Source organism: Polypterus senegalus, chromosome 2 (genome assembly GCF_016835505.1).
Source record: "Polypterus senegalus isolate Bchr_013 chromosome 2, ASM1683550v1, whole genome shotgun sequence".
NCBI lineage: Eukaryota > Metazoa > Chordata > Cladistia > Polypteriformes > Polypteridae > Polypterus > Polypterus senegalus.
The window spans coordinates 282,485,331-282,511,469 of NC_053155.1; the positions used below are offsets into that span (position 1 = coordinate 282,485,331).

At 38.0% G+C, this 26,139-nt stretch overlaps 1 protein-coding gene across 3 annotated transcripts in view; it reads right to left on the minus strand.

Annotated features, from left to right (window-relative positions):
- Positions 1–23,191, minus strand: part of inppl1a (inositol polyphosphate phosphatase-like 1a) — a 203,546-nt gene extending 180,355 nt beyond the window's left edge. Inside the window, exon 1 of one of the 3 annotated variants that reach the window (XM_039745658.1) lies at positions 22,056–23,191. In XM_039745658.1, coding sequence (XP_039601592.1) covers positions 22,056–22,222 — 167 coding nt within the window. In that variant the 5' untranslated portion in view covers positions 22,223–23,191. The remainder of the gene's footprint in view (positions 1–22,055) is intronic. The other 2 variants (XM_039745657.1, XM_039745659.1) reach the window with 2 other exon arrangements.
- Positions 23,192–26,139: the final 2,948 nt, after the last annotated feature.

Below are 26,139 nucleotides of genomic sequence, written 5' to 3' on the forward strand. Positions count from 1 at the left end.
GCACCCGGTCGATTAATGGCGGGGCGTCTCCCAGTCTACACAAGACCACGCGACTGTCCCCAAGGCGATCATAACGTCAGCGAACACATCTCTATACTATATAAAGAAAAGGAACTTTCCTTTCTTTACACCTTTTATCCCAAACCAAAGCCTTTCTCTCTTAACACTGCAGAGGACAAAAAAACTAATTTTCTTTAATTGCGGTAAGGAAATTTACCAGAGCCTAATTTGAACGTTCACATTAAAATGTAATTTCTATCCCAACCGTCGTGTGGCGCCTTTTAAAGGGATCTACAGGGAGATGATCCATATACATTTTAAACTGATGTTAGTTCTACTTACCTGTTGTGTTACACAGTCTTTAAAATGTAGTTTACCCTAACCACTCCAGTATGCTCAATGTACCTGATTCTTAAAAGCGTTAATGTTTTTTCTTTAATAACTTATAGACTATATTTTATTATTTTTCCCTTGCCTTAGTGACCAAGCTATCACACACAATATATATATGCACACACATATATATATAAAATATATATATATATATATATATACACATATATATATATATATATCAATATATATATATATATATAAAAATATATATATTATATATATATAAAATATATAATATATATATATATATATATACACATATATATATATATATAATAAAAAATATAATATACATATATATATAATATATAAATATATATATATATATACACACATTTATATATCAATAAGCATTGTATATATATATAGCATATATATATTATATACAGTTATATATATATTTGCTATAATGGCGCACATGATTTTCACATATTGTTAGGGGTTGGGGTATAACATATTATGCACATTTTTATTTGTATATATCACTTTTAAATTATGGTAAAACTTATATATATTATATGTATGTGTCACATTATTATTATTATATTTATTCTTTTTTATTATTATTTTTATATGATTATATATATATATATAGGTTTCTATATATATTTTATATTATATATATCATATATATTTTTTATATTATATTATATATATATTATATATACATATATATTTATATATATATATAATATATATATATATATATATATATTTTTATATATATATATATATATATTGTACTACGTCATGGGGGGCAGCTAAGGAGAGGTGAAGGGGAGCGGGGGCATCCCGGGGTGTGGCAAGTGCACTGACTCTTTTCTCTTTGCCTGTGACCATCCCGGGATTTCACCTGGATCTCCTGACTTTCACTTCGGGACTGGCCATGGAACTAGCCACCAGCTCAGTCCCTCTGGTACCCCCGGGCCTCTGACCAATGGTGAAAAACCACGGCAGATCCATCTGACCTCACTTCCCTGTCTCCCCCTTTAAAACTGCCCCTTTCCTTTGTTTCCTCAGTCTTGTTTGGCCCTGGTTGTTTTCATGCTCTGTTTTTCCAAAAAGCGACTTTGCAGCCAGGATACCAAAATTCACGGGGGGTGCCCCAACTCTTTATCTGTCCATGTCTGTTCTTGTGACAGTGGGTAGTGGGCCCAGGATGGAAAAGTCCCAGAAGAGAAAGGGGCAGGACCGCAATATCCCCGGTGGGGGGGGGGGGCCGGGGGTCTTCAGGCGGGGAGGGTGCCCAGCGGTCCCGGGGTGACCGGGGGGGCTCCGGGTCCCCGCACTCCTCTTTGGCCATCTGGAGGCCCGGGGTGTCGCAGGTGGGGCTCCGGGGTTTGGGGTGCCCTGGAGGGAAAAGGGACTCAATTGCTCTCCTGGGAAAAGGCCCTTTCCTCCCCTCTTTAAAAAAAAGGGCCCCCTTTAAACCCAGGGGGGCCCCAAAACTGGCAGGTGAATAAAATAAAAAAAAGGGGTTTTGGGCCCTGGGGGCCCACCAACAGACAAAAACCCGGTCCATATGGGCAATGGTAAAGGGGGGTTGGGTCGGCCCATTTAAAAAACCCCCCTACCAAAAATGGGGTAACTTGCTATCTGCTCCTGGGCGCTTCCCGTGGGTTCACCCCGCCCGGGTTTGGGGGGAAAAAGGTTTTAAAAACATTTTTTGAGCTCATAGAGCTTTGGTAGAAGGGGGCCCCACACTCTGGGGAGCAGGGGAAATCCTCATGTCAAACCCGGGGAGTCGTTCCAAGGGGCCCAGCCCCCCCTTCAATCCGGGGGCGTCAAGGGGGTCCGGGGGTGCGGGCGCCAAAACCCCTTTAAAAGGAATGGGGTGGAGGCGGAGGGGGTGGCTCTCGCTAATCCCTTGGCGGTCCCCATACTGGGTGGTGATGGTCGGGGGACCCAAACTCACAAGGTTTTGACTCCCGGGAGCAACTTTTTTCCCTTTTTGCCCCCCCTTTTTTTGCAACCCCAACAGTGGCTAAAATTTAAAACCCGGGATAATTTAAACCCTGGGACCCGCCCCAGACAATTTTGGCTGGTTAAACCGGAGGGTTCCGCCCCCCGGGCAGGGGGGGGTCAAAACAAAACTGGCAGTTCCCGGGGGAAATTTCCCGGGGGGGGGTTTCCTGTCCCTTTTACCCAAACCCGGGGGGGGATTTTTTCCGTACATTTTCCCGGAAACCCCAAAGAAAACGCCTCAAAACCCCAGGGGGAAACCCAGTTTCGGGCGGGAGGGTCCAGCGTAAGTACCCGTGAGGCTCCGCTCCAGCACTCTGACTAGGCCATCTGGAGCCAGGATGCCAGTGGCTCACTGGTGGGCTGCCCTGAGGACAGGGTTCAGTTGCTTCTGGAATGCCACTCCCTCTTGATCCAACCCATTTACACCAGGGTCCCCAGATGGAGGAATATATTAACATGTGTTTGGACTGAGCGTCGCCACAGATAAGCCATGGTAATATGGGCAAGGGCATACTAGCCCAGTTGACGCCTACCAATGGAGAGTTGTAGTGCCCGGAGGCTCCGTGCTCACCAGCCGTTGGGCAAGTTTAGAAATTCTGAGCATAGAGCTTAGAAATGCGAAGGGGCAAAGCTGGAGCAGGAACTCTCTCATGTCAACCACGGCATGTTTCAACCTAGCTCCCTGCTGGCAATCAATCAAGGGTAGCCCTGGCGGCGCCCAAACCGTCTGAAAAGGATGGGGATTGGCGCAAGGCTGTGACTTCAAACCTTGCCGTCCCAATAATAGGTGGATACTGAAGTCACAAGAAACTCACAGTGCTTCCACTGGCAGCAATTTTTCCCATGTTGCAATTACAAGCTTGTAACGAAGGGCTACATTAGACGATAACCTGTTCGGAACATCCGAGGTACCGGGTCGCGATGTGCCAATCTTAAGGGTCATTCAAAATGTTCACGAGTCTACCTGATCAAATCACGTACTACTGGGGGGACCGGTCAAAACAAAAGCGGGAAATGCATGCCTCTAATTGGCCCGTTATGACGGAGAAACCGTCCAGCTGCCCACGCGTGTGAACACCGGCAGAGACGAGCGTCATGAGTGAAAACCGTCATGTTCCTGGCGAAACTGTTGACAAGAACCAGGTATGCAGTGGAAGCAAGTCTGCCCACTTAAATGGAACATTTGGGAGTAACTACCTTTGGCGAATTCACCCTTTCACGGACCATGCACCCCATGGTGCCACCAAAGCAGTCGAATCGGTCACCCGTAGTTTCTTGACCTGACTTGAAGTTTTCTGTATCGCGTGGCACTTGCCAATTAATGACCTTACTCATTCGACATTCTACCTTGGGTGCAATTCAGCCCTTGGTCAGGACCTAGGCCTTGTCACCCTCTCGCAGGGGAATAATGGCTGTAAGGAGTTGCGCATGTCAGTTTAGTGCATTACTCTCTCCTTTCCAAGACGCATCCCGGGATTGCCCTGGATTGCACACTTCGGGACTGGCCATGGAATCGCACCCCGCCCATGCCCTAGTCACCATTTAAGCAATGTGGAAGACCTGCCGATCATACACTCTCTTCTGTCTCCCTTTAAACCACCCAGCTTTCACTGCTCCTCATTTTCGGCTGGCTTGAAGCACTTCAGCTCGTTCTGACAAAATTTTCACCAGATACCAAATTAGACCGGCTGCCCCTAACTCTTACAGTCCTGTCTGGTTCTTCCGACATTATAATGACACATATAATAATTTATATTTCTTACACTTTTATAACTTATTTGTAACTAAATATTCACCAATACACAATATTGTTAAAATTTTAAAATTCCATCTGTTAGATTGATATTCGATAAAATCAAGCATAACCTCTACATATATTTAAAATTTTTTAAAAAATTTTTTAAATAAAATAAACCCAAAAAAATTGGTTGGGGGTTTTCCCAATTTTTTTCCCCAAACCCTTTAAAAAAGGAATTTTTCGGGGAACCAATGAAAAAGGCTTTTTAAAGGGCAGGCTTTTTTTCTGTGGCCCCCCTGCAAAAAAACCACCTCTTTTCAACCCTCAAAAACATATGCATTTTTTAATATCTAAAAAAAAATTTGGAATTAACTTGTTAGAGATCTTTAAAAGACAACGTTTTTGCATCCTATGAACAATTACTTTTAAATTTAACATTCCCAATTTCAAATTTTTTACTATCTTCAAATCGGGGAACTTTTTAAACAAAACCCTTTCCAGATTTTCCTCATCTTGCACCCTCATCCACGTTTGGAAAAATTATTGCTCAATTTAAAAGGGTTAGACTCCATCTCTACAAAAATATAAAAATCTTTTTAAAACCCCTTTCCCTTTTTAAAAGACCCAAGAGGACACTGGGAAAATGACCCCCAATTAATATTTTCAGAAAAGGGGGGGAAAGTAGCAATGCAGAGAATTCACTCAAGCTCCATTCTAAAGCATACAATTATACAACTAAAAATTATATATCAAAAGACATCTTTCTCGACTAAAATTTCCAAAAAATGTTTCCAGGGATGATCCAACCTTAACGTGCAACCAAGCCCCAACCTCACTGGGTCACATGTTCTGGGGCCCGCTCCAAATTAACATTATTCTTTGGGCAAAAAATTTTTTAAATTTCCCTCAGACAGTCTTGGGCTCCAAACCCCCCTAACCCATTAACAGCTGTGTTTTTGGGGTTTTTTCCAGAAGGGGCTTAAAGTGGAGAAAGACAAACAAATTGGAAATTTCATTCACTACACTGTTGGGAAAATAGATTTTTTCTGATAAACTGGAAAAAACCCAAACTCTCCTCTTTAAAATCAGTGGGAAACTGATTTTTATATTATTTAAAATTGGGGGAAAAACAAATACTCAGTTAGAGGATTGTAGACTTTTTTAAAACATGGCAGGATCTTTAAACAGTAATATTTTGAAATGATTTTATAAAGCACAGAGAATTTGTTGATTTAGGTATTTTTTAAAAAACCCTTTAAATTTTAACCCCGGCTTTTTCTCTCTCTCTCAAGGGTGGGGATCGACCCGTTCTTTTAATAATTCTTTTTTTTGTAAAAACTTGATTGCTTTTATTGATTGTAATAAAATTAATAAATAAAAAAAAAAAAAAAAAAAAAAAAAAAATTTTTCCTTTTCTTTTCTTATTTTTTCACTACTTCTCCGCGAAGTCGGTATTTTTTATATATAATATATAATTACCTCCAAAAGCCTGAGACTTTTGATTCGAACATGTGTAAAGGTGTCTCCTCCCCAAAAATTTGAGCAGCCACCCGGGGGCGTGGGGGCCAGGCGACTGCGTTTCTGCTTTAATCGTGAGCACTTTTAATTTTTTTACCTGCGCTAACCCCAACAAGTGAAAACCCCGGGACCCCTTTTCACACCCGGAAAAATAAAAGGGTTTCCCTTTCTTTTCCCGCCGAATGGTCCAAAACCGGTTTTGAGACCGCAAAAAGTGGAGGACTGAATCCCATCCCCCATTAATGGGGGGGCGCTCACCGTCTACAAAGACCCACCGGACTGTCCCAAAAGGATCCGCCGGAACACTCTCTTCTATATAAAAAAAAAAAAAACTTTCCTTTCTTTACACCTTTTCCCCAAAAAAACCTTTTTTTAAACTAGAGGAAAAAAAATAATTTTTTTTTCCCTAGGAAAAAAGGGGGGGTTAAAATTAATAAAAAATGTAATTTTATAAAATTGTAGCTTTTAAAGAGGGATCTACTACGAGATGATCCATATACATTTTAGCTGATGTTAGTTCTACTTACCTGTTTAGTGTTACACAGTCTTTAAAATGTAGTTTACCATAACCACTCAGTAGTGCTCAATGTACCTGTACTTTGTAAAACGCGTTAATGTTTTACTTTTAATAACTTATAGACTATATTTTATTATTTTTCCCTTGCACTTAGTGACCAAAGCTATACATATATATATATATATATATATATATATATATATATATATATATATATATATATACATATATATATATATATATATACATATATATATATATATATATATATATACATATATATATATACATATATATATATATATATATATATATATATATATACATATATATATACATATATATATATATATACATATATATATATATATATATATATATATATATATATATATATACATATATACATATATATATATATATACACATATACATATATATATATATATATATATATATATATATATATATATATATATACATATATATATATATATATATATATATATATATATATATGTATGTATGTGTATATATATATATATATATATATACACACATACATACATACATACATACACACATATATATAATTTGTGTGTGTGTATGTATGTATGTGTGTGTATATATGATGTAGATAGGCATATGTATGTGTATATATATATATATATATATATTGTATATATATGTATGTATGTATGTATGTATGTATGTATGTATGTATGTGTGTATATATATATATGACAGCAGCAATCCAAGCTGTGAGAAAACAGTAAAAAGGAGGCGTGTCAGACGTCGTGGTACATTTTCTGATGCAGCTAGATCTAAAATAACTTTGTGACGCTGCCACCAAATACACAAAACAATTACTTTGACAATCATGTTACATTATTTTTAAAATGTTTCCTTTTCTTTTTCATAACTTCTTTAACACATGACATCAGCTATGGCCTGGTATTTTGCTATATATATATATATATATATATCACAGCGACACTCATAACAGTGACAAAACAATTACATTAACAATCATGTTACGTTATTTTCAAAATGTTTCCTTTTCTTTCTTTCTTTAACACACTACTTCTCCGCTGCCAAGCGCGGGTATTCTGCTAGTTAACATATAAATCTGCAAAGTGCTGAACTGATCAACCTGCAGAGAGCAACAGCAATCTAGGATATCAGCATTCCTGGTAAGATAATGGTTATTTGGGGTATATGTTCCTTAAATCTGCTTTTTTGAAATCCTAGCCAAATGATAAACCAAAGATGGTATTGACAGCAATAACCAAAACACATACTGTACCAGGGAAATCTGAACGTTTTGGAAACACTGAACAACAATGAATTTAATCCGAGAGAAATGGAATAAAATTAGTAACATATCTTGTATGTACATGATCGCACAATCTACACAGAGAAGCCTTGTGAAGTTAGCCAACATTGATGTGTTGGTTACTTTATGAGTAAAATGCAGCTCTGCAATAGCAATGATCTGGATATGTCAAAACCAACCATTTCTTGAAATCTGCATCAAACTTTGCATTCAAAGAAAGCCTTACAACATGTGAGAAAATACACTCACAATCTTGCCTAAGAAAACAGCCAGGAATAAGGAATGGTACTAAAACATTGTCCAAGAGCAACTTCTCCCAACCACCCAGAAACAGTCTGGTGTTGAACAATGCCTTTTCCAGCATGATGGAGCACCATGCCATAAGGCAAAAGTGATAACTAAGTGGCATGGGGGACAAAACATCGAAATTTTGGGTCCATGGCCAGGAAACTCCCCAGAACTTAATCCCATTAAGAACTTTTGGTCAAACCTCAAGAGGCGGGTGGGCAAACAAAAACCCACAAATTCTGACAATCTCCAAGCATTGATTATGCAAGAATGGGCTGCCATCTGTCAGGATTTGGCACAGAAGTTCATTTTACAGCATGACAGGGTGAATTGCAGAGGTCTTGGAAAAAAGGGCCAATACTGCAAATATTGACTCTTTGCATAAACATAATGTAATTGTCAATAAAAGCCTTTGAAACTTGTGAAATTCTTGTAATTATACTTCAGTATACCATAGAAAAATATCTGAAAAAAAGATCTAAAAATAAAGCAGGAGACTTTGTGAAAACCAATACTTGTGTCATTCCCTAAATTTTTGGCCATGACTGTAAATGCTAACTGTATTGTAATAGCCAACATATATAAATAAAAGATGTTGTTGTTATTACCATGAACATAGACAAGGCCAGATGGATCATCCATCCATCCATTTTCTAACCCGCTGAATCCGAACACAGGTTCACGGGGGTCTGCTGGAGCCAATCCCAGCCAACACAGGGCACAAGGCAGGAACAAATCCCGGGCAGGGTGCCAACCCACCGCAGGACACACACAAACACACCCACACACCAAGCACACACTAGGGCCAATTTAGAATCGCCAATCCACCTAACCCGCATGTCTTTGGGACTGTGGGAGGAAACCGGAGTTGACAGCAAAATATCACACAGGTGTGCTGAATGGTGCATTCCATGGACCCTTGGAACATTTCCAATACATTTTAGAAGCATAGAAGGTTCAAGAAGGCAGGTGGAAACTTCTGGAGCACTGGATAAATAGAGCCTCAGAGAAGATAAGTGGGGGATGACGGAGAGGAACAAGAAACAATACGGTGGTAGACAATCAGAAACTGGAAAAGTGAATATGAAATCAGAAACAGCACAGCAGTGGCTAGTTTCAAAAACTGTTACTTTATGATGTGTTTCCAGTGGCCATAAAAGTGGGAAGGTGATTCATCTGAAAGTACAGCTGTGGATCATCCATCCACCAATCCATTTTCTAAACTTACGATATACTGAGCAAGGTTGCTGGGAAGCTAGAACATATCCCAACAATCATAGAGTGCGAGGCAGGAACAATTTCTAAAGCATTCATTGTTAAACAAACATGCTTCGGCTTTGCTCTAACTCACCATGTGTGTGTCTAGATCTTTCCATCTCGGTCCTCATTACATTATTATTCTTAATGTTGTTGCAAAATGGCAACAATTAGGTAGGCGCAGCTTAGTGCAATATCCTACCTCGTTATGTTTACCATCTACTATTACTACTTCAAATAATATACTATTAATCTCATTATTATTGCAGTGCAGCCTATGCATTAGTATCAGAAGCAACAAAATCTCATCATGACTTCCAGTTTCCAGCTCAGAGTGTCATGAAGTCATCATGTCAGTCATTCTCAAAAATGAACTACCACACCTCGCCGGGAGTATGTGTAGGACCCTTCATAAATACTAATTATGTCTTGCTCTGGGGTTGTCCAAATTCTAATCCTAGACAGACTTTTACTGCAATTACTAGGAGTAATTCTGAGATGTTTCATAAACAAACCATTATGACATATCATTTACAACAGCTAAAGCCTTAATTTTTTTTCCCCCAATTGGAAGAGTAGCAGAATTATCAAACTTTAAGTTAAAACATGCAGAGTTTTACACAAAAGGGAAAATTCCCAAATTCCTGCACTAAAAACATATTAAATTATAATTCACTAAACATATGAGGGTATAATAGTTATGTAGAATTTTGCAATTTAAGTCAAAAAGATTTCTAAAACTATCAACTATGAACACTATCAACTTGTGACCCAAGTGTCAATAAATAACTAAAAAAATGTATAAATTAATATATATATATATATATACACATACATATACAGTGAACCCTTGTTTATCACGGTTAATCCGTTCCAGACTCTACCGTGATAAATGAATTTTCGTGAAGTAGGACTTTATTTATAAATCAAATATTTTCGCAGTTAAGAGTATAGAAAACCTGTTTACGACCTTCTAAATACGTTTTTTTAACATTATTAGAGCCCTCTAGACATGAAATAACACCCTTTTGTCACCATTACACTCGTATTACTCAAATATATTATACAAAATAAGAGAAAATAAGACATATTAGATGTTACAAATATCATATTACTAGGCGCACTAGCCTTTTAAGGCGACCGACTTTTATCCTCAATTTTTGTGCGCTCCATGTGTACATCAAGCATGTAAGTGTAGGGAATGAGAACATCAAAGTGCCCATTCATAACATCTCCCAAAAACCTACGTTTTTTATCCCCTCAAGTGCCTGTCCAAAGTCGTACAATGTCAGCCCGAATCTGTACCGCTAAAGACGGAGTTTCATGCACTAAATAAGCTATACAGTAGATGAGAATAAGCAAGCACCATCTACCCTGATATTTACTACTTAATTATTTCCAGAGACATAATGTTGTCTATTTTTCCAGCGCATTGCGCACAAAAGCAAGGGAACGGTGACAGCACCAGAACTCTGCTCACATCGCGTCGCTTCGTACCTCAAGCCGCAAGTAGCAAGTCTGTAATAAGCGGAATACCACTACGCTTTGCACTCACGGGACAGAAGGACAACCCCGAACGCTTTTATCTAGTAGAGTATTGTACTGTACATTTAATTGCACACAACCACTAACCTATGAAGGCACGACCTCAGTAGGAGAGTCTTCAGAGGTGGTGCAGTATCTTCAGCAGGTGCGTTGTTGTCTTCAGTGAAGAAGTACTAGGAGTAGGCAGTGGGTGTCTGGGTGCGCAGCTGAAGAACATCGTGATAGGCAGTTGCTAGCACTGTCTTTTCATATGCGTGAGGAGGCTTTTGTAGGGTATTGCCATCTTTAATCATATCCAAGAGTTTCACCTTTTCCTGGATAGTAAGCATCTTCCTCCGGTGCTTAGTTTTATTGTCAGAAGGCTTAAAAAAAGCAGCACGTTTAGGAGCCATCGTAAGGCTTAGTTCTCAGAAAGCGCATGCGTAGTGACGTAAGCGTGTATGAGAAAAAAAATCGCGATAGAGTGAAGCCGAAAGTCGAAGTGTGATATAGCGAGGGATCACTGTATACATACATATATACATAATTATTATATATATAATTATATATATATTTTACTTAAACTTCCATATATATATATATTAATGCTGCCTTATACTGGCAAACAATGTTAAAAGACCTCAGCCATTCTGCAGAGACACTTTTCACCCTTCTCCATTTCAGTAAATGCTAAAATACCATTAACACTTGCACCAGTGGATTCAGGAACACTTTTTTTCACAGGTTATAAGGTTACTCAGAAGCCATTTCTACTAGGCACTGTATGTTTCTTGTGTATATAATCTGTTACTGTATTTAGTGTATGATGTTGCCATCACTGTCTGTTTATTCACCGTTTTTGGAAAAGCTTTTTTATTTTTAATAAATTTGCAAAAATCTCAAGTAAACCTTTTTCACGTTGTCATTATGGGGTGTTGCGTGTAGAATTCGGAGGGACAAAATTAATTTAATCCATTTTGGAATAAGGCTGTAACATAAAATGTGGAAAAAGTGATGCACTGTGAATACTTTCCGGATGCACTATATATAATATATAATGTCTTTAACATTGTTTGCCTATATAAAGCAACATTAATAAATATATATATATATATACATAAAATTTTTATTTATTAGACAACACACAAATATATAAATGTGTACAGTTAGGCCCATAGGCAATTAACTTTGGATTTGGTAAATTAACTGATCTCAACCCAATTGGACATGCATTTCACTTGCTGAAGACAAAGCTAATGGCAGAAAGTACAATGAACAAGCCGCAACTGAAGACAGCTGCAGCAAAGACTTGGTAAACCATCTCTAGATTGCAAACCCACCATTTGGAAATGGACATGGGTGCCAGACTCCAGGCAGTCACTGACTGTAAAGGATTTTCAACCAAATATTGAAAATGATCATTTATAATTATGTTAGTTTGTCCAAATATTTTAGAGTTCCTGGAAACTGGGGGTATCTATGCAGAAAAATAGCTGTCATGCCTAAACGGCTCAAAAAGATATTTTTGGCAAAACCCTTCAATTAAAGCTGAAAGTCTACACTTTAATCACATAATGCTTGCTTTATATCAAGTATACTGTGGTGGCGTAAAAATTATGAAAATTGTATCACTGTCCAAATACTTTTGGGTCTAACTGCATATATTTATATACATCCATCCATCTCCCTATATACTGTATGTCACAATAAAAATTGAATTGACCTTTTTTAAGAACAACTTTTCTGAACATAGCAAACACGTACTTGACCTGTTTGCTTTTTATAGTGCCTGCCCCACCAATGCAAGGTGGAAGTATATTTAAATAAGTATTTCCCAAGGGTTATAATAATAATTATATATAAATATCCCAAATAAATAATATTAGCAAAAAGAAAAAACTACAAATTAAAAAAATACATGCATTAACTGGATATGTGGACTTCACAATCTTCTTGTTCCTAACAATACTGCTTACTGGAAAAAGGAAATTTGTTTACCCTGTTGTGCAGACTTGATATAAAGAACTGACTAAACAAAAACAATAACTATTACAGTTAAAAGGATCATAGATTATTTAAAGCTCTTAACCATAAGTATGTAGTGGGCAAATTCTCAAGAAAGCTCTTATCTACTCCTGAAAATTGTCACCCCAGACTCAACTGCCTCAGCAGTTTGAGCTCATTTGTCTCTACAATATTCAGTTAAATTTTTTATATGGCACCCTTTCCTGGATACAGGTTTTGTGAAATCACATAAATTTTCAAAAACAACAACATAGCATATAACCAAACAATTTACTTGCAAAAACTTTCATATTTATTGAACTGTAAATAAATTTATGCTAGCACATGCAATATTTCAGTTCAGAACAAATATGGCTTTTTGATATGTAAGCAGAGGAAAAGTTCAAAACTGAGAAGTCTCTTAATTGCAGGAAAGGACTGCATCAAGGTCATTACCATTAAAGAAAACTAACTAAAGCAACTAAAAACGATTTTTCTCTAATCAAAATACAAAAATAACATAGAGGAGTGAAAAACACAAAATATCTGAAACTAAAACTAAATACTCAAAAATGAGCTGGAATAAAATTAAAATGAGATGAGTTTTTTTATTTTTTTTAAATAAATTAATAGAAGCACATTGTTGTGTCTTTCCTTTTTACCAATCAACTATGTGCCATGTGACTACATACAGTACATTAGCCTATATGGCACACAGCAAAGAATTTGTTGCATATGGGGAAAGTACCTTTTGGGATTACTTTGCATATGACACTGACAATAACAAGAGCAAGTGCGTAATCCACATAGGTAAGGTTTATGAAGCACACTTAAAAAAACACAACTAAAATGCTTTTAGAAATATGTCTGTAAAGAGGGTGAAGAACCACAGACCTACCAAAGAAATTAAAGTAAGAGGCAACACTGATCAAACTTAAAACACACATCTGCAAACAGCTGTTTTCCGTTTACCTCAGTCGATTATAACTCAAACAGGTAGAAGTAGTCACACCACAGCATTCTCACTATTTATTGAGTCAGAAATATCTAGCCAATTAAGTGAAGTGCTTACCTTCATAAGGTAATGTAAAACGCTAAATCTAAAGTTTAGAATTATAGTCCTGCCAATCTAAACAGCATGCTCCATCAACAGGTGCACATTATGACAACATAATGACACAATTGCATCCGAATGCTTCCACAATCCCTGGTCTATGGCAGCACAGTATACATTTCTTAATCTTCACCCTACTTTATAGAATTTGAACTAAGATAGCTTCAGTTTGCATTCACAATTTGCTATTGTCAAATCATTAGCCCAAATAAAAGCAAGTCACCCGACCTGTCTGTACTCCAATTGGAAAAACGAAATCAAAAAATTAGAACAATCTGGAGGAGAACAGGCCATTCACCCCAACAAAGCTCACCAGTCCTATCCATCTAATTTTTCATATCTATCTATATATTTGCTATATTCCTTTCCAACTGCCTTTTAGCCTCCCTAATATTCTTCTTATTGGTTGCCGTTATTTTCTCCTAGATCCTAAGATTCACTTTGGAGTTATTCGTCTTCTATGCCTTATAAAGCTGTTTTTTCCTTTGCAGCTTTTTTTAACTCTTCATTAACCCATTGTGAAGTTTTTTTTAATTTCCTATTAATTCCAAATTTAGGTACGTACCTGTTTTGCATTACATGTAAAACATTTTAAACCTGTTCCACTGCTCCTCGACCTTCTACACACTTAAAACCTTATCCAAGTCTATCCTACTTAGTCTTTGCCGCATCTGCTCAAAATTTGCCCTATCAAAGTTTAACAATTTTAGACTTTGCATCCGCACCCCACTTTGGTGCTTTAACATACTGTGTTAAAAAACAGTAACTGATTCCTTCTAAAAACTCAAGTTCATGTGCTCCTCCATTTCCAAGGTTATCCCAGTTAATATTCAGATATTTTAAGCCGAACATGACTATAATATTGCCTTGTAAACTTGCCTTTTTAATATTACTAAAAAGATGTGTGTTGAAATTATTGTCTGCATTGGGTGGTCTAGAACACACTCCTAAAATAAAGCCTCTTTTCCTAATGCTTTCCAGGCAAAGCAACATGTCCCCACTAAGATGGGGTTCATCATTCAACTGAAGAGGACTTGCATTTAAATTCTGTCTGACATGAACAGCAAGTCCACCGCCTTTTCTGTTCTTTCTATCCTTCCTAAAAAAATGTGTATCCCTCTATGTAACACTCATCCCCATCTTTGTTATTTAGCCAGGTTTCTCTTATTGCTATAATATCAGGATTATGCTCTGCTACATACAGCTACAACTCACTTGCCTTATTTTTGATACTTCTAGCATTAATGCAAGTTATTTTTAATGTGTTACTCCTTCTACATTTAAATGTTGGGTTAAAATTTATATTATTGCTCATTTTTATTTCTACATTGTTCCTCCGCGTATACTTCTAATCCTGGCTTGTCCTAGACTACCCGATTTCCTAGTTTAAACAATCCTCGACTAGCCTTCTCATACGCCTCCCCAATACATTGGTGCCCCTCCAGTTCAGATATAACCAATCATGGCAGAACAGGTCTCATCTGTTCCAAAAGGAGTACCAATGCCCCATAAATCTATACCCTTCTACCATGTACCAAGATTTGAGCAACGTGTTAAACCTTGTAATCTCCTCAGTCTTACCTGGACTACCACTAGGCACAGGCAGAACTTCAGAGAAGACTTCCTTTATGTATCTATACTAATAAAAGGCAAAGCCCTCACTCACTCACTCACTCACTCATCACTAATTCTCCAACTTCCCGTGTGGGTGGAAGGCTGAAATTTGGCAGGTTCATTCCTTACAGCTTCCTTACAAAAGTTGGGCAGGTTTTATATCGAAATTCTACGCGTAATGGTCATAACTGGAAGCAGTTTTTCTCCATTTACTGTAATGGAGATGAGCTTCAACGCGGTGGGGGCGGAGTTTCGTGTGACATCATCACGCCTCCCACGTAATCACGCAGTTCATAGAAAACCAGGAAGACCTAAAAAAAGCGCTGAAGAAAACATGCATTATATAATTGAGAAGGCAGCGAAACAATAAGAAGCGAAAGCGAAAGTGACATATACAACCATATTCATGACTTCTGCTACTTCGGAAACAAAGCACGATGTAAACCTACACTTTAAATTAAGTTCATAGACAGGCTGCCGCTGGCGTTTGTAATTTAGTGCCTGCCCATATAAGGTCAGTCCGTCAGCGGCAATCCAATAGCAAACTGCCACTAAATATTCACGGGTTAAGGACTGTGCTTATGCAGAGGAAGATGAGATGGTCAGGGTGGTGTTTGGTACAAACTCAGCGAAACTGCGAGAGAAAGTTTTAAGTGCCAGGACTAAGGTAACATTAAATACAGCCATGGACATAGCACGAGATGGCACCAGCACAGCTGGGAAACTTCGATGCATGTACACCGAGCGGCTCACGTGAACTGACGCAGTGCACAGATAAAAAGCAACAGTTCCAAAGAGCGCTGAACAAAACCAATTACACAATTGAAAAGGCAGCAAAAATATGAAGCGCCTCATACATACAAGCATATTCATAAATCCAAAACAAAGCACACGTTGGAAAAAGTCAATGTCCCGCTAAAGGAAGACAGTGTAAAAAACCGTGCATGCAGTGTGTCAGGTCTCAGATAAAGAAGAAGACGAGCTGTTTATTGATGCAGTAAGAAACGAATCGATGAATGAAACCTGTCATCTTTACAACGATTGACAAACACGGAATGTAACTTGAACACAACACATCCTACAAATACGAACCTGATTGAAAGAAATAATGATAATCAAATCCTTGATGACAGCAACACTCAGTAACACTCACAAAACAAATACTGTATATTGACAGTCATGTTACGTTATTTTTAAAATGTTCCCTTTTCTTTTCATAGCTTTTTAACACACTACTCCGCTGCGCTGGTATATATATATATATATATATATATATATATATATAACCGATCTACATACTCGAATAATGGATACTTTATTCGCCATCAATGATTGTTTTGGTAAAGCCATACTCAGTGTATTCATTAGATGAACGGTAAAAAAGTAAGAGCGAGGGAAGGATGACTTATTGAGGCATGCAGGCTGTAGTGCCAACTCTATCTGAATTGCGCGATCACATTTGAAAAATATATCTTTTCAAGTTCTATTTAGTCCATATGTGTCAAACTCAAGGGCGCAGGGCCACATCCGCCCGGCGTAATTATATCCGCCCGAGATCATTTTATATACTGTATTATTGTTATTAAAGCCCGGTATATGAAGCGCTGGTAACACAATAAACTACAGATCCCATAATGCAGCGCTTCAGCTGCCTTGCCGAACACTTACCGAAGTTAATCAAGTTATTGCGGCTAGCTCACACGATGCTGAAGAGAAAAGTTGATTCTGAAAATAGAGCCTTTAAAAACCGATGGGAGGCTGAGTATATGTTTACTAAACCCGTGTGTCTCATTTGTGGAGCTAATGTGGCTGTAATTACAGAATTTAATCTAAGACGGCACTATGAGACAAAACATCAGGTTAACCTGAATGCAATGCAGAAGATACAGAAAGCAGCATAATTAAATAAGAATCTGACACTTCAGCGGACGCTTTAACCGTGCACAATCACAAAGTGATTTCAAGTGAAGCTGCTTTTATGGGAGACACAAATGCACCAGTGCACCTTGCCTCACTTTCCCTGTTGCCAAGTAATGTTAAACCAAGTCGTCACTACGGTGTTCCCAAATACGCACTTTGCTGATAAACTGAGCGCACTGAGTTTGCACGGCGCTTTGGTGACTTCAAGAACAAAAAAAGTCCGTCTACATGCGGCTCGAACCTTGTGCATGTTTGGTAGCACATATCTGTGTGAGAAGCTCTTCTCAGTGATAAAGACTAACAAAACAGCACACAGGAGTCGCCTCACTGATGAGCACCTGCAATCCATCCTGAGAATCTCCACAACACAGAACCTCACACCAAACATAAACGAACCTGTGGCCAAAAAGATGCCAGGCGCCCAGCTCTAAAATGACATATGAGCAAAGACAACTGAATGATTTGATTTGTTATTGCTGAAAAGAACACATTTCATTTATATTTCTAGGTTTTGTTATGCAGCATGTTCATATTTGAATTTGTATCATTTTGACAGGATATATTTTTATGGAGAGCAAAATCTTTTGGGATATTTAAAATCTAAGTTTATTTTTATATAAAATTACATAAGAGTAAAGAAATGTGAATGTTTGTTCTTTTAACGCTTACTTTATTTCTAACTTGTATAATTTAGACAGGATAAATTTTTATGGAGAGCAAATTATTATAAGTTGTTTAAGGTTTGAGTTGATTTATTCACTAATAATATTCCTGTCTGTTTTACCATTCCTACCAAAGATATTTCTGTCGACTAAATAAAAATTCCTTCTATTTAAAATTTAAATAGAACTTGAACAAATACGATAGTTCATAATATCCACGCAGACTTGCACGTAAGAGCGGGAGTTATCCGTTTTAACAAGCAGCGTATTGCACTGATACGAAATAGCTGTGTGTGTATATATGTAGATATGTATGTATATGTATATATATGTTTGTATATGTATGTGTATATATGTAGATATATATATATGTATATATATGTGTATATGTATAGATATGTGTATATATATATATGTTTATGTATGTGTGTGTAAATATATATATATATATATGACAACAACACTCATCACTCACAACAGTGACAAAACAATTACATTGACAATCATGTTACGTTATTTTCAAAATGTTTCCTTTTCTTTTTCATTGCTTCTTTAACACACTACTTCTCCGCTGCGAAGCCGGGTATTTTGCTAGTCTATATATATAATTCACTAAGGCAAGACAACCATGGAAAGCACGCCGGAAGGGGCGTGGACTCACTGAGCCCCCGACAAGCAAGACACCTATGGCGCACGCAGAAGGAGCCACGCCCACCAACTTCTGGCACCTCCGAGCCACGTTAACTGTTCATAGAAGCATGTTTCTCGCGGAGGTGAATCGCCATATGCAGCGTGTAAAACGGTTTGCGAGGGGTATCCCATGGAATCCTCAAAACAATCCTTTACAACTGAGGTTAAAACACAATGAAGTAAGCAGTCTTTAAAAACCGAGTTTTCGGTTACGACACACGACCGCGTGCACCATAGCAAACTGTTTTACTGTGTTGGTTCGTTCCGTGCATTGTTATAATGTTGCTTTTCTTGCTGATTTATTACATTACCGATTTTTCAAATGTTAAATTTTCTCCCTGTGCTTAAAAATCATTAAAAAACCGGCCTGATTATGCAGCGTATGGTACGCCGCAGGTTGGCTAGTATCATTTATTCCAACATAGACAATAACAACTGGATCCACTCTCGCTCTGGCCAAGAGCCTATCCACCCTTCAATTTATTTGCATAAATTATTTTATGTATATAGCAAAAAAAACACCTATACAGGAATAAAAAAATGTTGTGACCTTTAGGTTTACCACCAGTGTTACATGGAAAATAGGTAAACCTCTCAAGGTGTCTTTGCTTCAAATCTCCACCCTCTTTCTTGGCATGTACAAACAAAACCTACAACTTCTCAGTTGCAGAGCATGTGCAAACCAACCCACAAAAGTGTTTTTTTAAAGAAGAACTTTGCTGTGAACCAATTCAAATCTCTTTAAAAAAAACTTTTCTCATCTTGCTTTAACCCAGCAAGACAAAAAGAAAATATTAGCGTGAATTTAACTTGAAGGCAGTTAAGAAAAAATTAAATCACCTGTCATTTCACTCCTGCAACTTGCTCTGCCTGTCCCATAATGGGGAGTTTAAGAAAAAGTTGGAAATCTGAAAGACCTCCTTTGACAGAAAGAAAATGTTGTATAAACTGAGAACATAAAAGAAAAATGGATGGAAAAGACTGTTGCTAGAATGTCTGATGTAAGAAAATAGTGTAACAAAAACATTTATTGAATAGCGTTGCAATATACTTCGTCTGTGAATATTGAAATGGACTTGTTCTTTTCTTGTGTAGTAAGATGGAATCTAATAGAGAAAAAAACTAAAAAGAACAGAAATGATGGTACATTCAAAAATTGACTCAAGTTAAAGAACATTTATCTGAAAAAGACAACAGAGAGACATGGCTAATACTCCAATTTTTGAAACAAACTTAAAACACATTAACATTTAATAGTAGCTGCAGTGTGTAAGGATATCATATGTCAAAGGTGGAAACACGAAGTGCTGAGCTGGTGTTCTTTTGAAATGGCTGGATCTCATAATATTGGCGTTTGTTTTTTTTCTAAAAAATTACATGTATAAACTATTTTACAATGTGTGTGCAATTGGAAGGTGTGGATTAATACTTCACAGGGGTCTTGGCTTGAAAATCAATGCATTTGGCAAGTTTTTAAGCTTTTATTCTGTATTACATAACCTCCCACTGTAAAGCGAAAGTGTGGACAAGACATTTTTTAATTGACAGAAACTGCTTAACTTTAGCACACAATTTTATGCGGCAAATCCATATAAATCATGCTTGTGAAGCAATAACTTTGACTTGAAAAATGCCAAACATATCCTTTAAACTAAATGTACAATGGCTCGATATGGGTAAGTGCCTTGCGATGGACTGGTTTCTCATTTAGAGCTGGTTCCTACTTTGAATAATGTCAGACACTAAATTAAGCATTCATACATTTACTGCTTTACTCAGTCCCAAACTTCAGGGCCATGAAGTCTACCTCAGCAGCATAGGGCAAAAAAAAAAAAAACATCTGATTATGAATGTCTGTTAATTAGTGATGGTAAATGTAAATTTTGTATGTATTTATTCAAACATTTCCATATAATGGCTACAGTTACTGTGGACAGGGAGATCTGGTCAGCCTAACTGCATGTTGTTACAGCAATGCTCAACTGGAAAAGAATGAATTTTAATTCCAAAAAGATATTCTTTTTGATAATAGAATGCATAAAAATATTTCTAAAAGTCAAATGAGGCATCAATTCTGTAGTATTATTTTAGTGACTAAAAATAGCAAGAGAAAGACTATAACAGTTCTGGTTTATTTGGTTTTTTTTTTAGCTACTGCATAACTTACAGCCTACATGGAAAAACAAAAAAAGGAGATGATTCCGTTAACTCCCTTCAGCTTCAGTTATATGTGTCTATGGAACATGTGCTTTATAATTGAATATTGCTTCTGTGTTTGTCTCTCCTTTAAAGTGTCTCTAGGTTTTATTTCACCCATGGCCTATAGGATAGTTTCAGTTCATCAGGCAGTCATTTGCACTTTTTACCATTTAAAACCAAAGATTTGGCACAGGCTTCCAGCAACAGTTTCTTTCTATCTGCACAGTAACATTGTTTTATCCTCCACTATTCCTTGCATAAATAAGGATTTCTTATTCTTTGCATTGACTACTGCATTTTTACTTTACTTGTGTCAAAATGTGTCAAAATAATTATTCTATGCAAGGGATTATACTTTAATTTTGAACTAAAGTCTTAATAAAATTGGTTATTACATATTACACACCTAAAAAGATCTCATTGGAAAAATGAGGACTACAGGCACTGTTAAAGTACTCGACCTAAAATCACCACATCATCCAGATTACAGTGAAGACTGATCAGTTGCTTCCATTTTTGTAAATGGCAGCCAACTAATAACAAAACATATTCAAACCCAATGTACGTTTGTATCCTATCTTTACCCTTCCCAATAGACTAAAAAGAGGACTGAGCATTTATTCCAGCCATCCAATAACTGAGCCCTCACCTACTGGCTTAACTAGTTCGCAGTCAGAGGGAGTCTGTGTCTATCCTATCCATACTTTGAACAAGGTGCAGCCAGCCTACGGTGGGGTATAGTCATACTTTGTGATAATTTAGAATCAACAATTTACTTTAACACACATGCCTAATATGAACACGAGGGAAAAAATGCAGATGCTACACCGGCAGTACCAAGACGCAATGTTTGACTCTAAGGCAACCGCATTAAAGCCTGCCCTACCATTCCATCAATTTCATGAATCCAATTCCAGTTTTTGAGGGTATTTTGATAGGATATGGTTTATTCTTGGCAGGGCAACTGGGAAACACATTTACGTATTATTTCACAACAGAGGAAGTTAACAGGATTGGGGGCCGCATCTTTGGGGCATGGGAGGTAAAATGACAACCTCCAGTCAATATGTTAATTAGCCAGAATTCAGAATCCATCCTCCTGGGGCTGGGAAATAGTCCCGCTATCTACTGCGCCACCATGTCCTGAAATGGCACAGCAACTTAAAAGGTAACCATCGCCACATACAGTAGGCCGAAAAGAAACCTGTATATAAGGTAAATGATGCTGAAGAATTACGAACTCGATTACTTTAACATCTCAATAACAAAGACATCAACTTGCCAAGTGTAACAGCAAAGACCGGGAAACTTACAGGACACAGAGGGCGTACGCGCCATTCACACTCTCACTGTCCCGCACCAGGAAACTCCCGTCCCGACCGGCCCGCGCCAAAAGCTCCTCGGCCGCTGCGCGACTCAAGTCTCGGTGGTACCAGGTCGGAGAAGCTCCGCACGAGGGAGACATGGTGGCGCCGGACATTCTTCTTTAAATAAACGCAGCAATTGTTCAGACCACACTCGGCTCCAGTATTTCAAGTGTGGTAAGGGTTATTTAGTATTATTATTTTGTTCCGAGTTAAGTGTTCTCGTGCCTCTTTTCCCAGGACAATAGGACCATTGCGTGCGCAGAAACGTCAACGCTTCAGTGTCACAGCAGGAGATGTCAGAACGAGCGGTGTCCAGGCGCACCTTTTTCTCTGTGTTTTTTTTTTCCCTTTTGCAGTTCACCGGAGAGCTTATCTGCCCCCTTTGTGTCCGTATGACCACTCCGCTCGCTTAATAACTACTGGGCTTCTGTGACGCCCGTCCGCACGCACTTCTCCAACTTGCTCATATGCGAGTCTGGAAGGCTCGTAGGGCGCTTGCGTGTCTCCCAAGCGCGACGTACTGTAAATTGGACTGTGCACTCAAACTGTTCGTTCCGTCGATTTTCCCATATCATCTAAAAAAAAAAACCCACCAAGGTACGAGATGGAAAGAACTGGCGTTGTTTAGCTTCCAAAAGTTTACTACTGGCACAAGTAAGCCGTGCTTTTCCAGCGATAATTCCACATTCAGACACCCGCGACAGGGTAACGTGTGTCTCCTATCGTTCCTCGACGCTCTCCCATGTAATTATATGTCGCCCCGATGGCAAAGAATCCGTGTTTGCTCATTCCGCAATTCCGAAGCGTTTATAAATGTCCGTAAAGCTCTCTCGTTCTCCATTTAATTCCTCCTTGACGATTTCCTCACTCCTGCTAAAAAGTGAACCCCTTAGCCTTCCGCTACTGGACGACGCTTTCCTGCCAGATCCTGCCCCCAACACCCCCCAGCGCTCGCTTCCTCTCAGTGAGCTCGTCCCCGCTCGAAGTTACAGTTGTTTAAAAACTTCCTGCCCTGGTGAACCGCATGGATACTTAAAGCGACAGCTTATTCACCGTAACGTTGGGCAGGCCCTCTGGCTTATGGGCACAGATCGAGCCGCACGGGGTCTCAATAGTGAACGGCTCGGCTCTGCATTTCCTTCTCCTGCTACTGGGAGCCACACCTGGAACTTGTGCCCGATATAACGCGCAAGTCAGTAGTCTTCACGGTATCCCGTTGTTTCTTCATCATTTCTCTTTTTATTTTATAATGCGTCATCGCGGGAACCTATGTAGAAAAAAATGTTAACTTTGACCATTTATATGCGTTGATTGATCTTGTTTCTTTGTTCTTGATTTGCACTCTCAGAGGGTGCGATGCAGAATGAAAATTTTGCTTCTTAGTGGCTGATCGTGCTGATTGTTTGCTAAACTGCTTTATTAACCAATCCTTCCGTTTTCTGAATCCACTTATTCCAAAAAGGGCAGGTAGCAGCATTTTCTGCAAGCCAAGAATCAACTTTCAAAGGATTATCAGTCCTCACATTCAAACGTGCTATTAATTAATGTTTGTTTGTTTGCTTGTTTATCACATTCCATGGAATATAGCTCAATATGCTTTACTTTAACATAATGCAAATTACCTTTACATATATAAATAAATATGATTAAAATAAACAGATACTAGTGAGATGCATTTGAAACAATAACTTACAGAAGAGTCTCATGATAAACCCTTTCATGGTTTCTTCTGCTACTGCCCATTTGTGACTGTAAATGTTTTCAAATCTTTAATCAAAATTTAATATTTGATTAAGGGCACAAAAGTGAAGAAAGGACATCTTTTTAATTTCACCTATAGACATTCTCTAATGGTTCTGTACTAATAGTGTACATTAAAAAAGGGTATATAACTGAGTGTAGGAGTAAGGTTGAAAACTTTGTTTCATCATTTGGAAAGAATTGCCCGCAACTTAACATCAGCAAAACCTTGGACATGGTCATTGACATTCACCACAGGTGGTGCACAGCTATATGCACTTATTGATCCACATCAATGACAAGCAGCACTGGAGTAGTAACAGTCAGTCAGTCATTATCCAGATAATCTAGATCCTAACATAGGGTCATGGGAGTGTGCTGGAGCAAGGCAGGAACAAACCCCGGGCAGGGTGCCAGCCCACTGCATGGCACACACACCCCCACACAGTAGTAATAGGAACTATATAAAAAACGCCATAGCAGATACTTTTTTTTCTTAAGAGACTGTACTCCATTAATGTGCATAGTGACTTCCTTTACATGTTCTACAACTCTTTGATGGCCAGTGCAATTTGCTGCATTGTATTGTGTCAGGCTGGTAACATAATTTTCATTAGAGGCCCCCAAATTATGAAGCTAATTAAAAAGGCAGGCTCAATTCTGGGACCCACTCTCCACCCCTGGAGGTAGTAACAAAGGAGAGAATGAAGACAAAGCTTAGTGTCGCTATGAACAATGCTGCACATCCTCTTCCTTACATCTAACACAGTAACACTGAATACTTTCAACCAACAAATTATTCAGCAGAAGTATGTCAAGAAATGCTACTGGGGCTCCTTAAATCAATGACGATACATTTTTATAATGTCTCACTGTGCTTATGATAGCTGTTTTCATCTTTTGCCAAGTAAGAGGTTTTCTTTCTCATTAGTCATTCTGGTGTGTATTTGTTGTTTGTCATAATATATTTAGCCAGTCATCCTCCTGGGGGCAAATAAAGTACTATCTATCTAGGGTGGTATAATGGTGCCGTGAGCCTCACAACAAAAGGGTTCAAATCTTGGGTTCTGTCTGCGCGTAGATGACATGTTTCCTCTTGTTTGTCCAGTTTCCTCTCTCATTCCAAAGACATTCAGGTTAGGTGGATAAGTGATGCTAAATTGCCCCCCATACCTGTGTGTATGTTCACACTACAAAGGACTGGTGTCCATTTCAGAAATTGTCCCTGATTTACTTAGAGTGCTTCCTGGGATGGATAGATTATACATTATTTGTCCCCAATAGGCTGGAGGTTCCCTTTGATCCTGCTCTGGATTACAGAGTTTGAAAAATTGATGGAACAATCAGCCAGCAACAAACAGACCCTGAAAGCACCATCTTTAGATGTAATGGCTTGACCAAAACAATTCTCATAACTCAATATTAAGCATGTACGTCTTGTGTCAAGTTCTACAATTGAATCTCTGCCAAGTTTAGGTCTGAACTTTAAAACTTTAACTTTTCTCCTTTCCAGTCCTTATGAAATAGACTTACTTTTGTGTTTTCAATCATTTTGTTGCTACATGACTAACTATGCTTTTGCTTATATTTGGATGACTGGGCATTCTCCTTAAGGATTTTATGATATAGAGCAGAATTTATGGGTCCTTCAAATATAATAAATGATCCTGTTCCAGAGGGAGCAAAGTATCCCCACAGCATCAAACTACCAACATTATATATGATTGCAGTTATAGATAGATAGACAGAACTTTTTTGTCCCTAGGGAGAAATTGGGCTCTTTATGGAAGGTTATCAAATAAATAAATACATAAATAGATAGATAAGTAAGTAAATAAATAAATATTCACACATACAGGAATTAAAATAAAGCAAGAAAAATTCAAAAGGAAGGAAAGTTCTGACTTGGCTGTCACAGTTAAAGTAAGGTATTATGCAGATGTATTGCTGTTGGTATAAAGGAGCCTCAGCAGTGTTTCTTGACACACTTCTGCTGAATAACTGGTTGGCTGAAACTACTCATATGATGTTCTTACTGTGAAATGCTGTGCTTGCTTTAAGCCAAACTTAATTCAACCATATCGTTCAAAAAGTCCCATGTTTTTGTTTTTGTCCTAATAAGTTTTTCCTAAAACTTGGGATCATCCAGATGTTTTCTGACAAATAAAAGATGAGCATTATGTTCTTCTTGATTAGAAGTGTTTTCCAACCTGCTGCTTTCCAATAATGCTCATTTTTGCCCAGTGTACTGTATATTGTGGTGTCATAACAAATTACTGTTAACTGATGT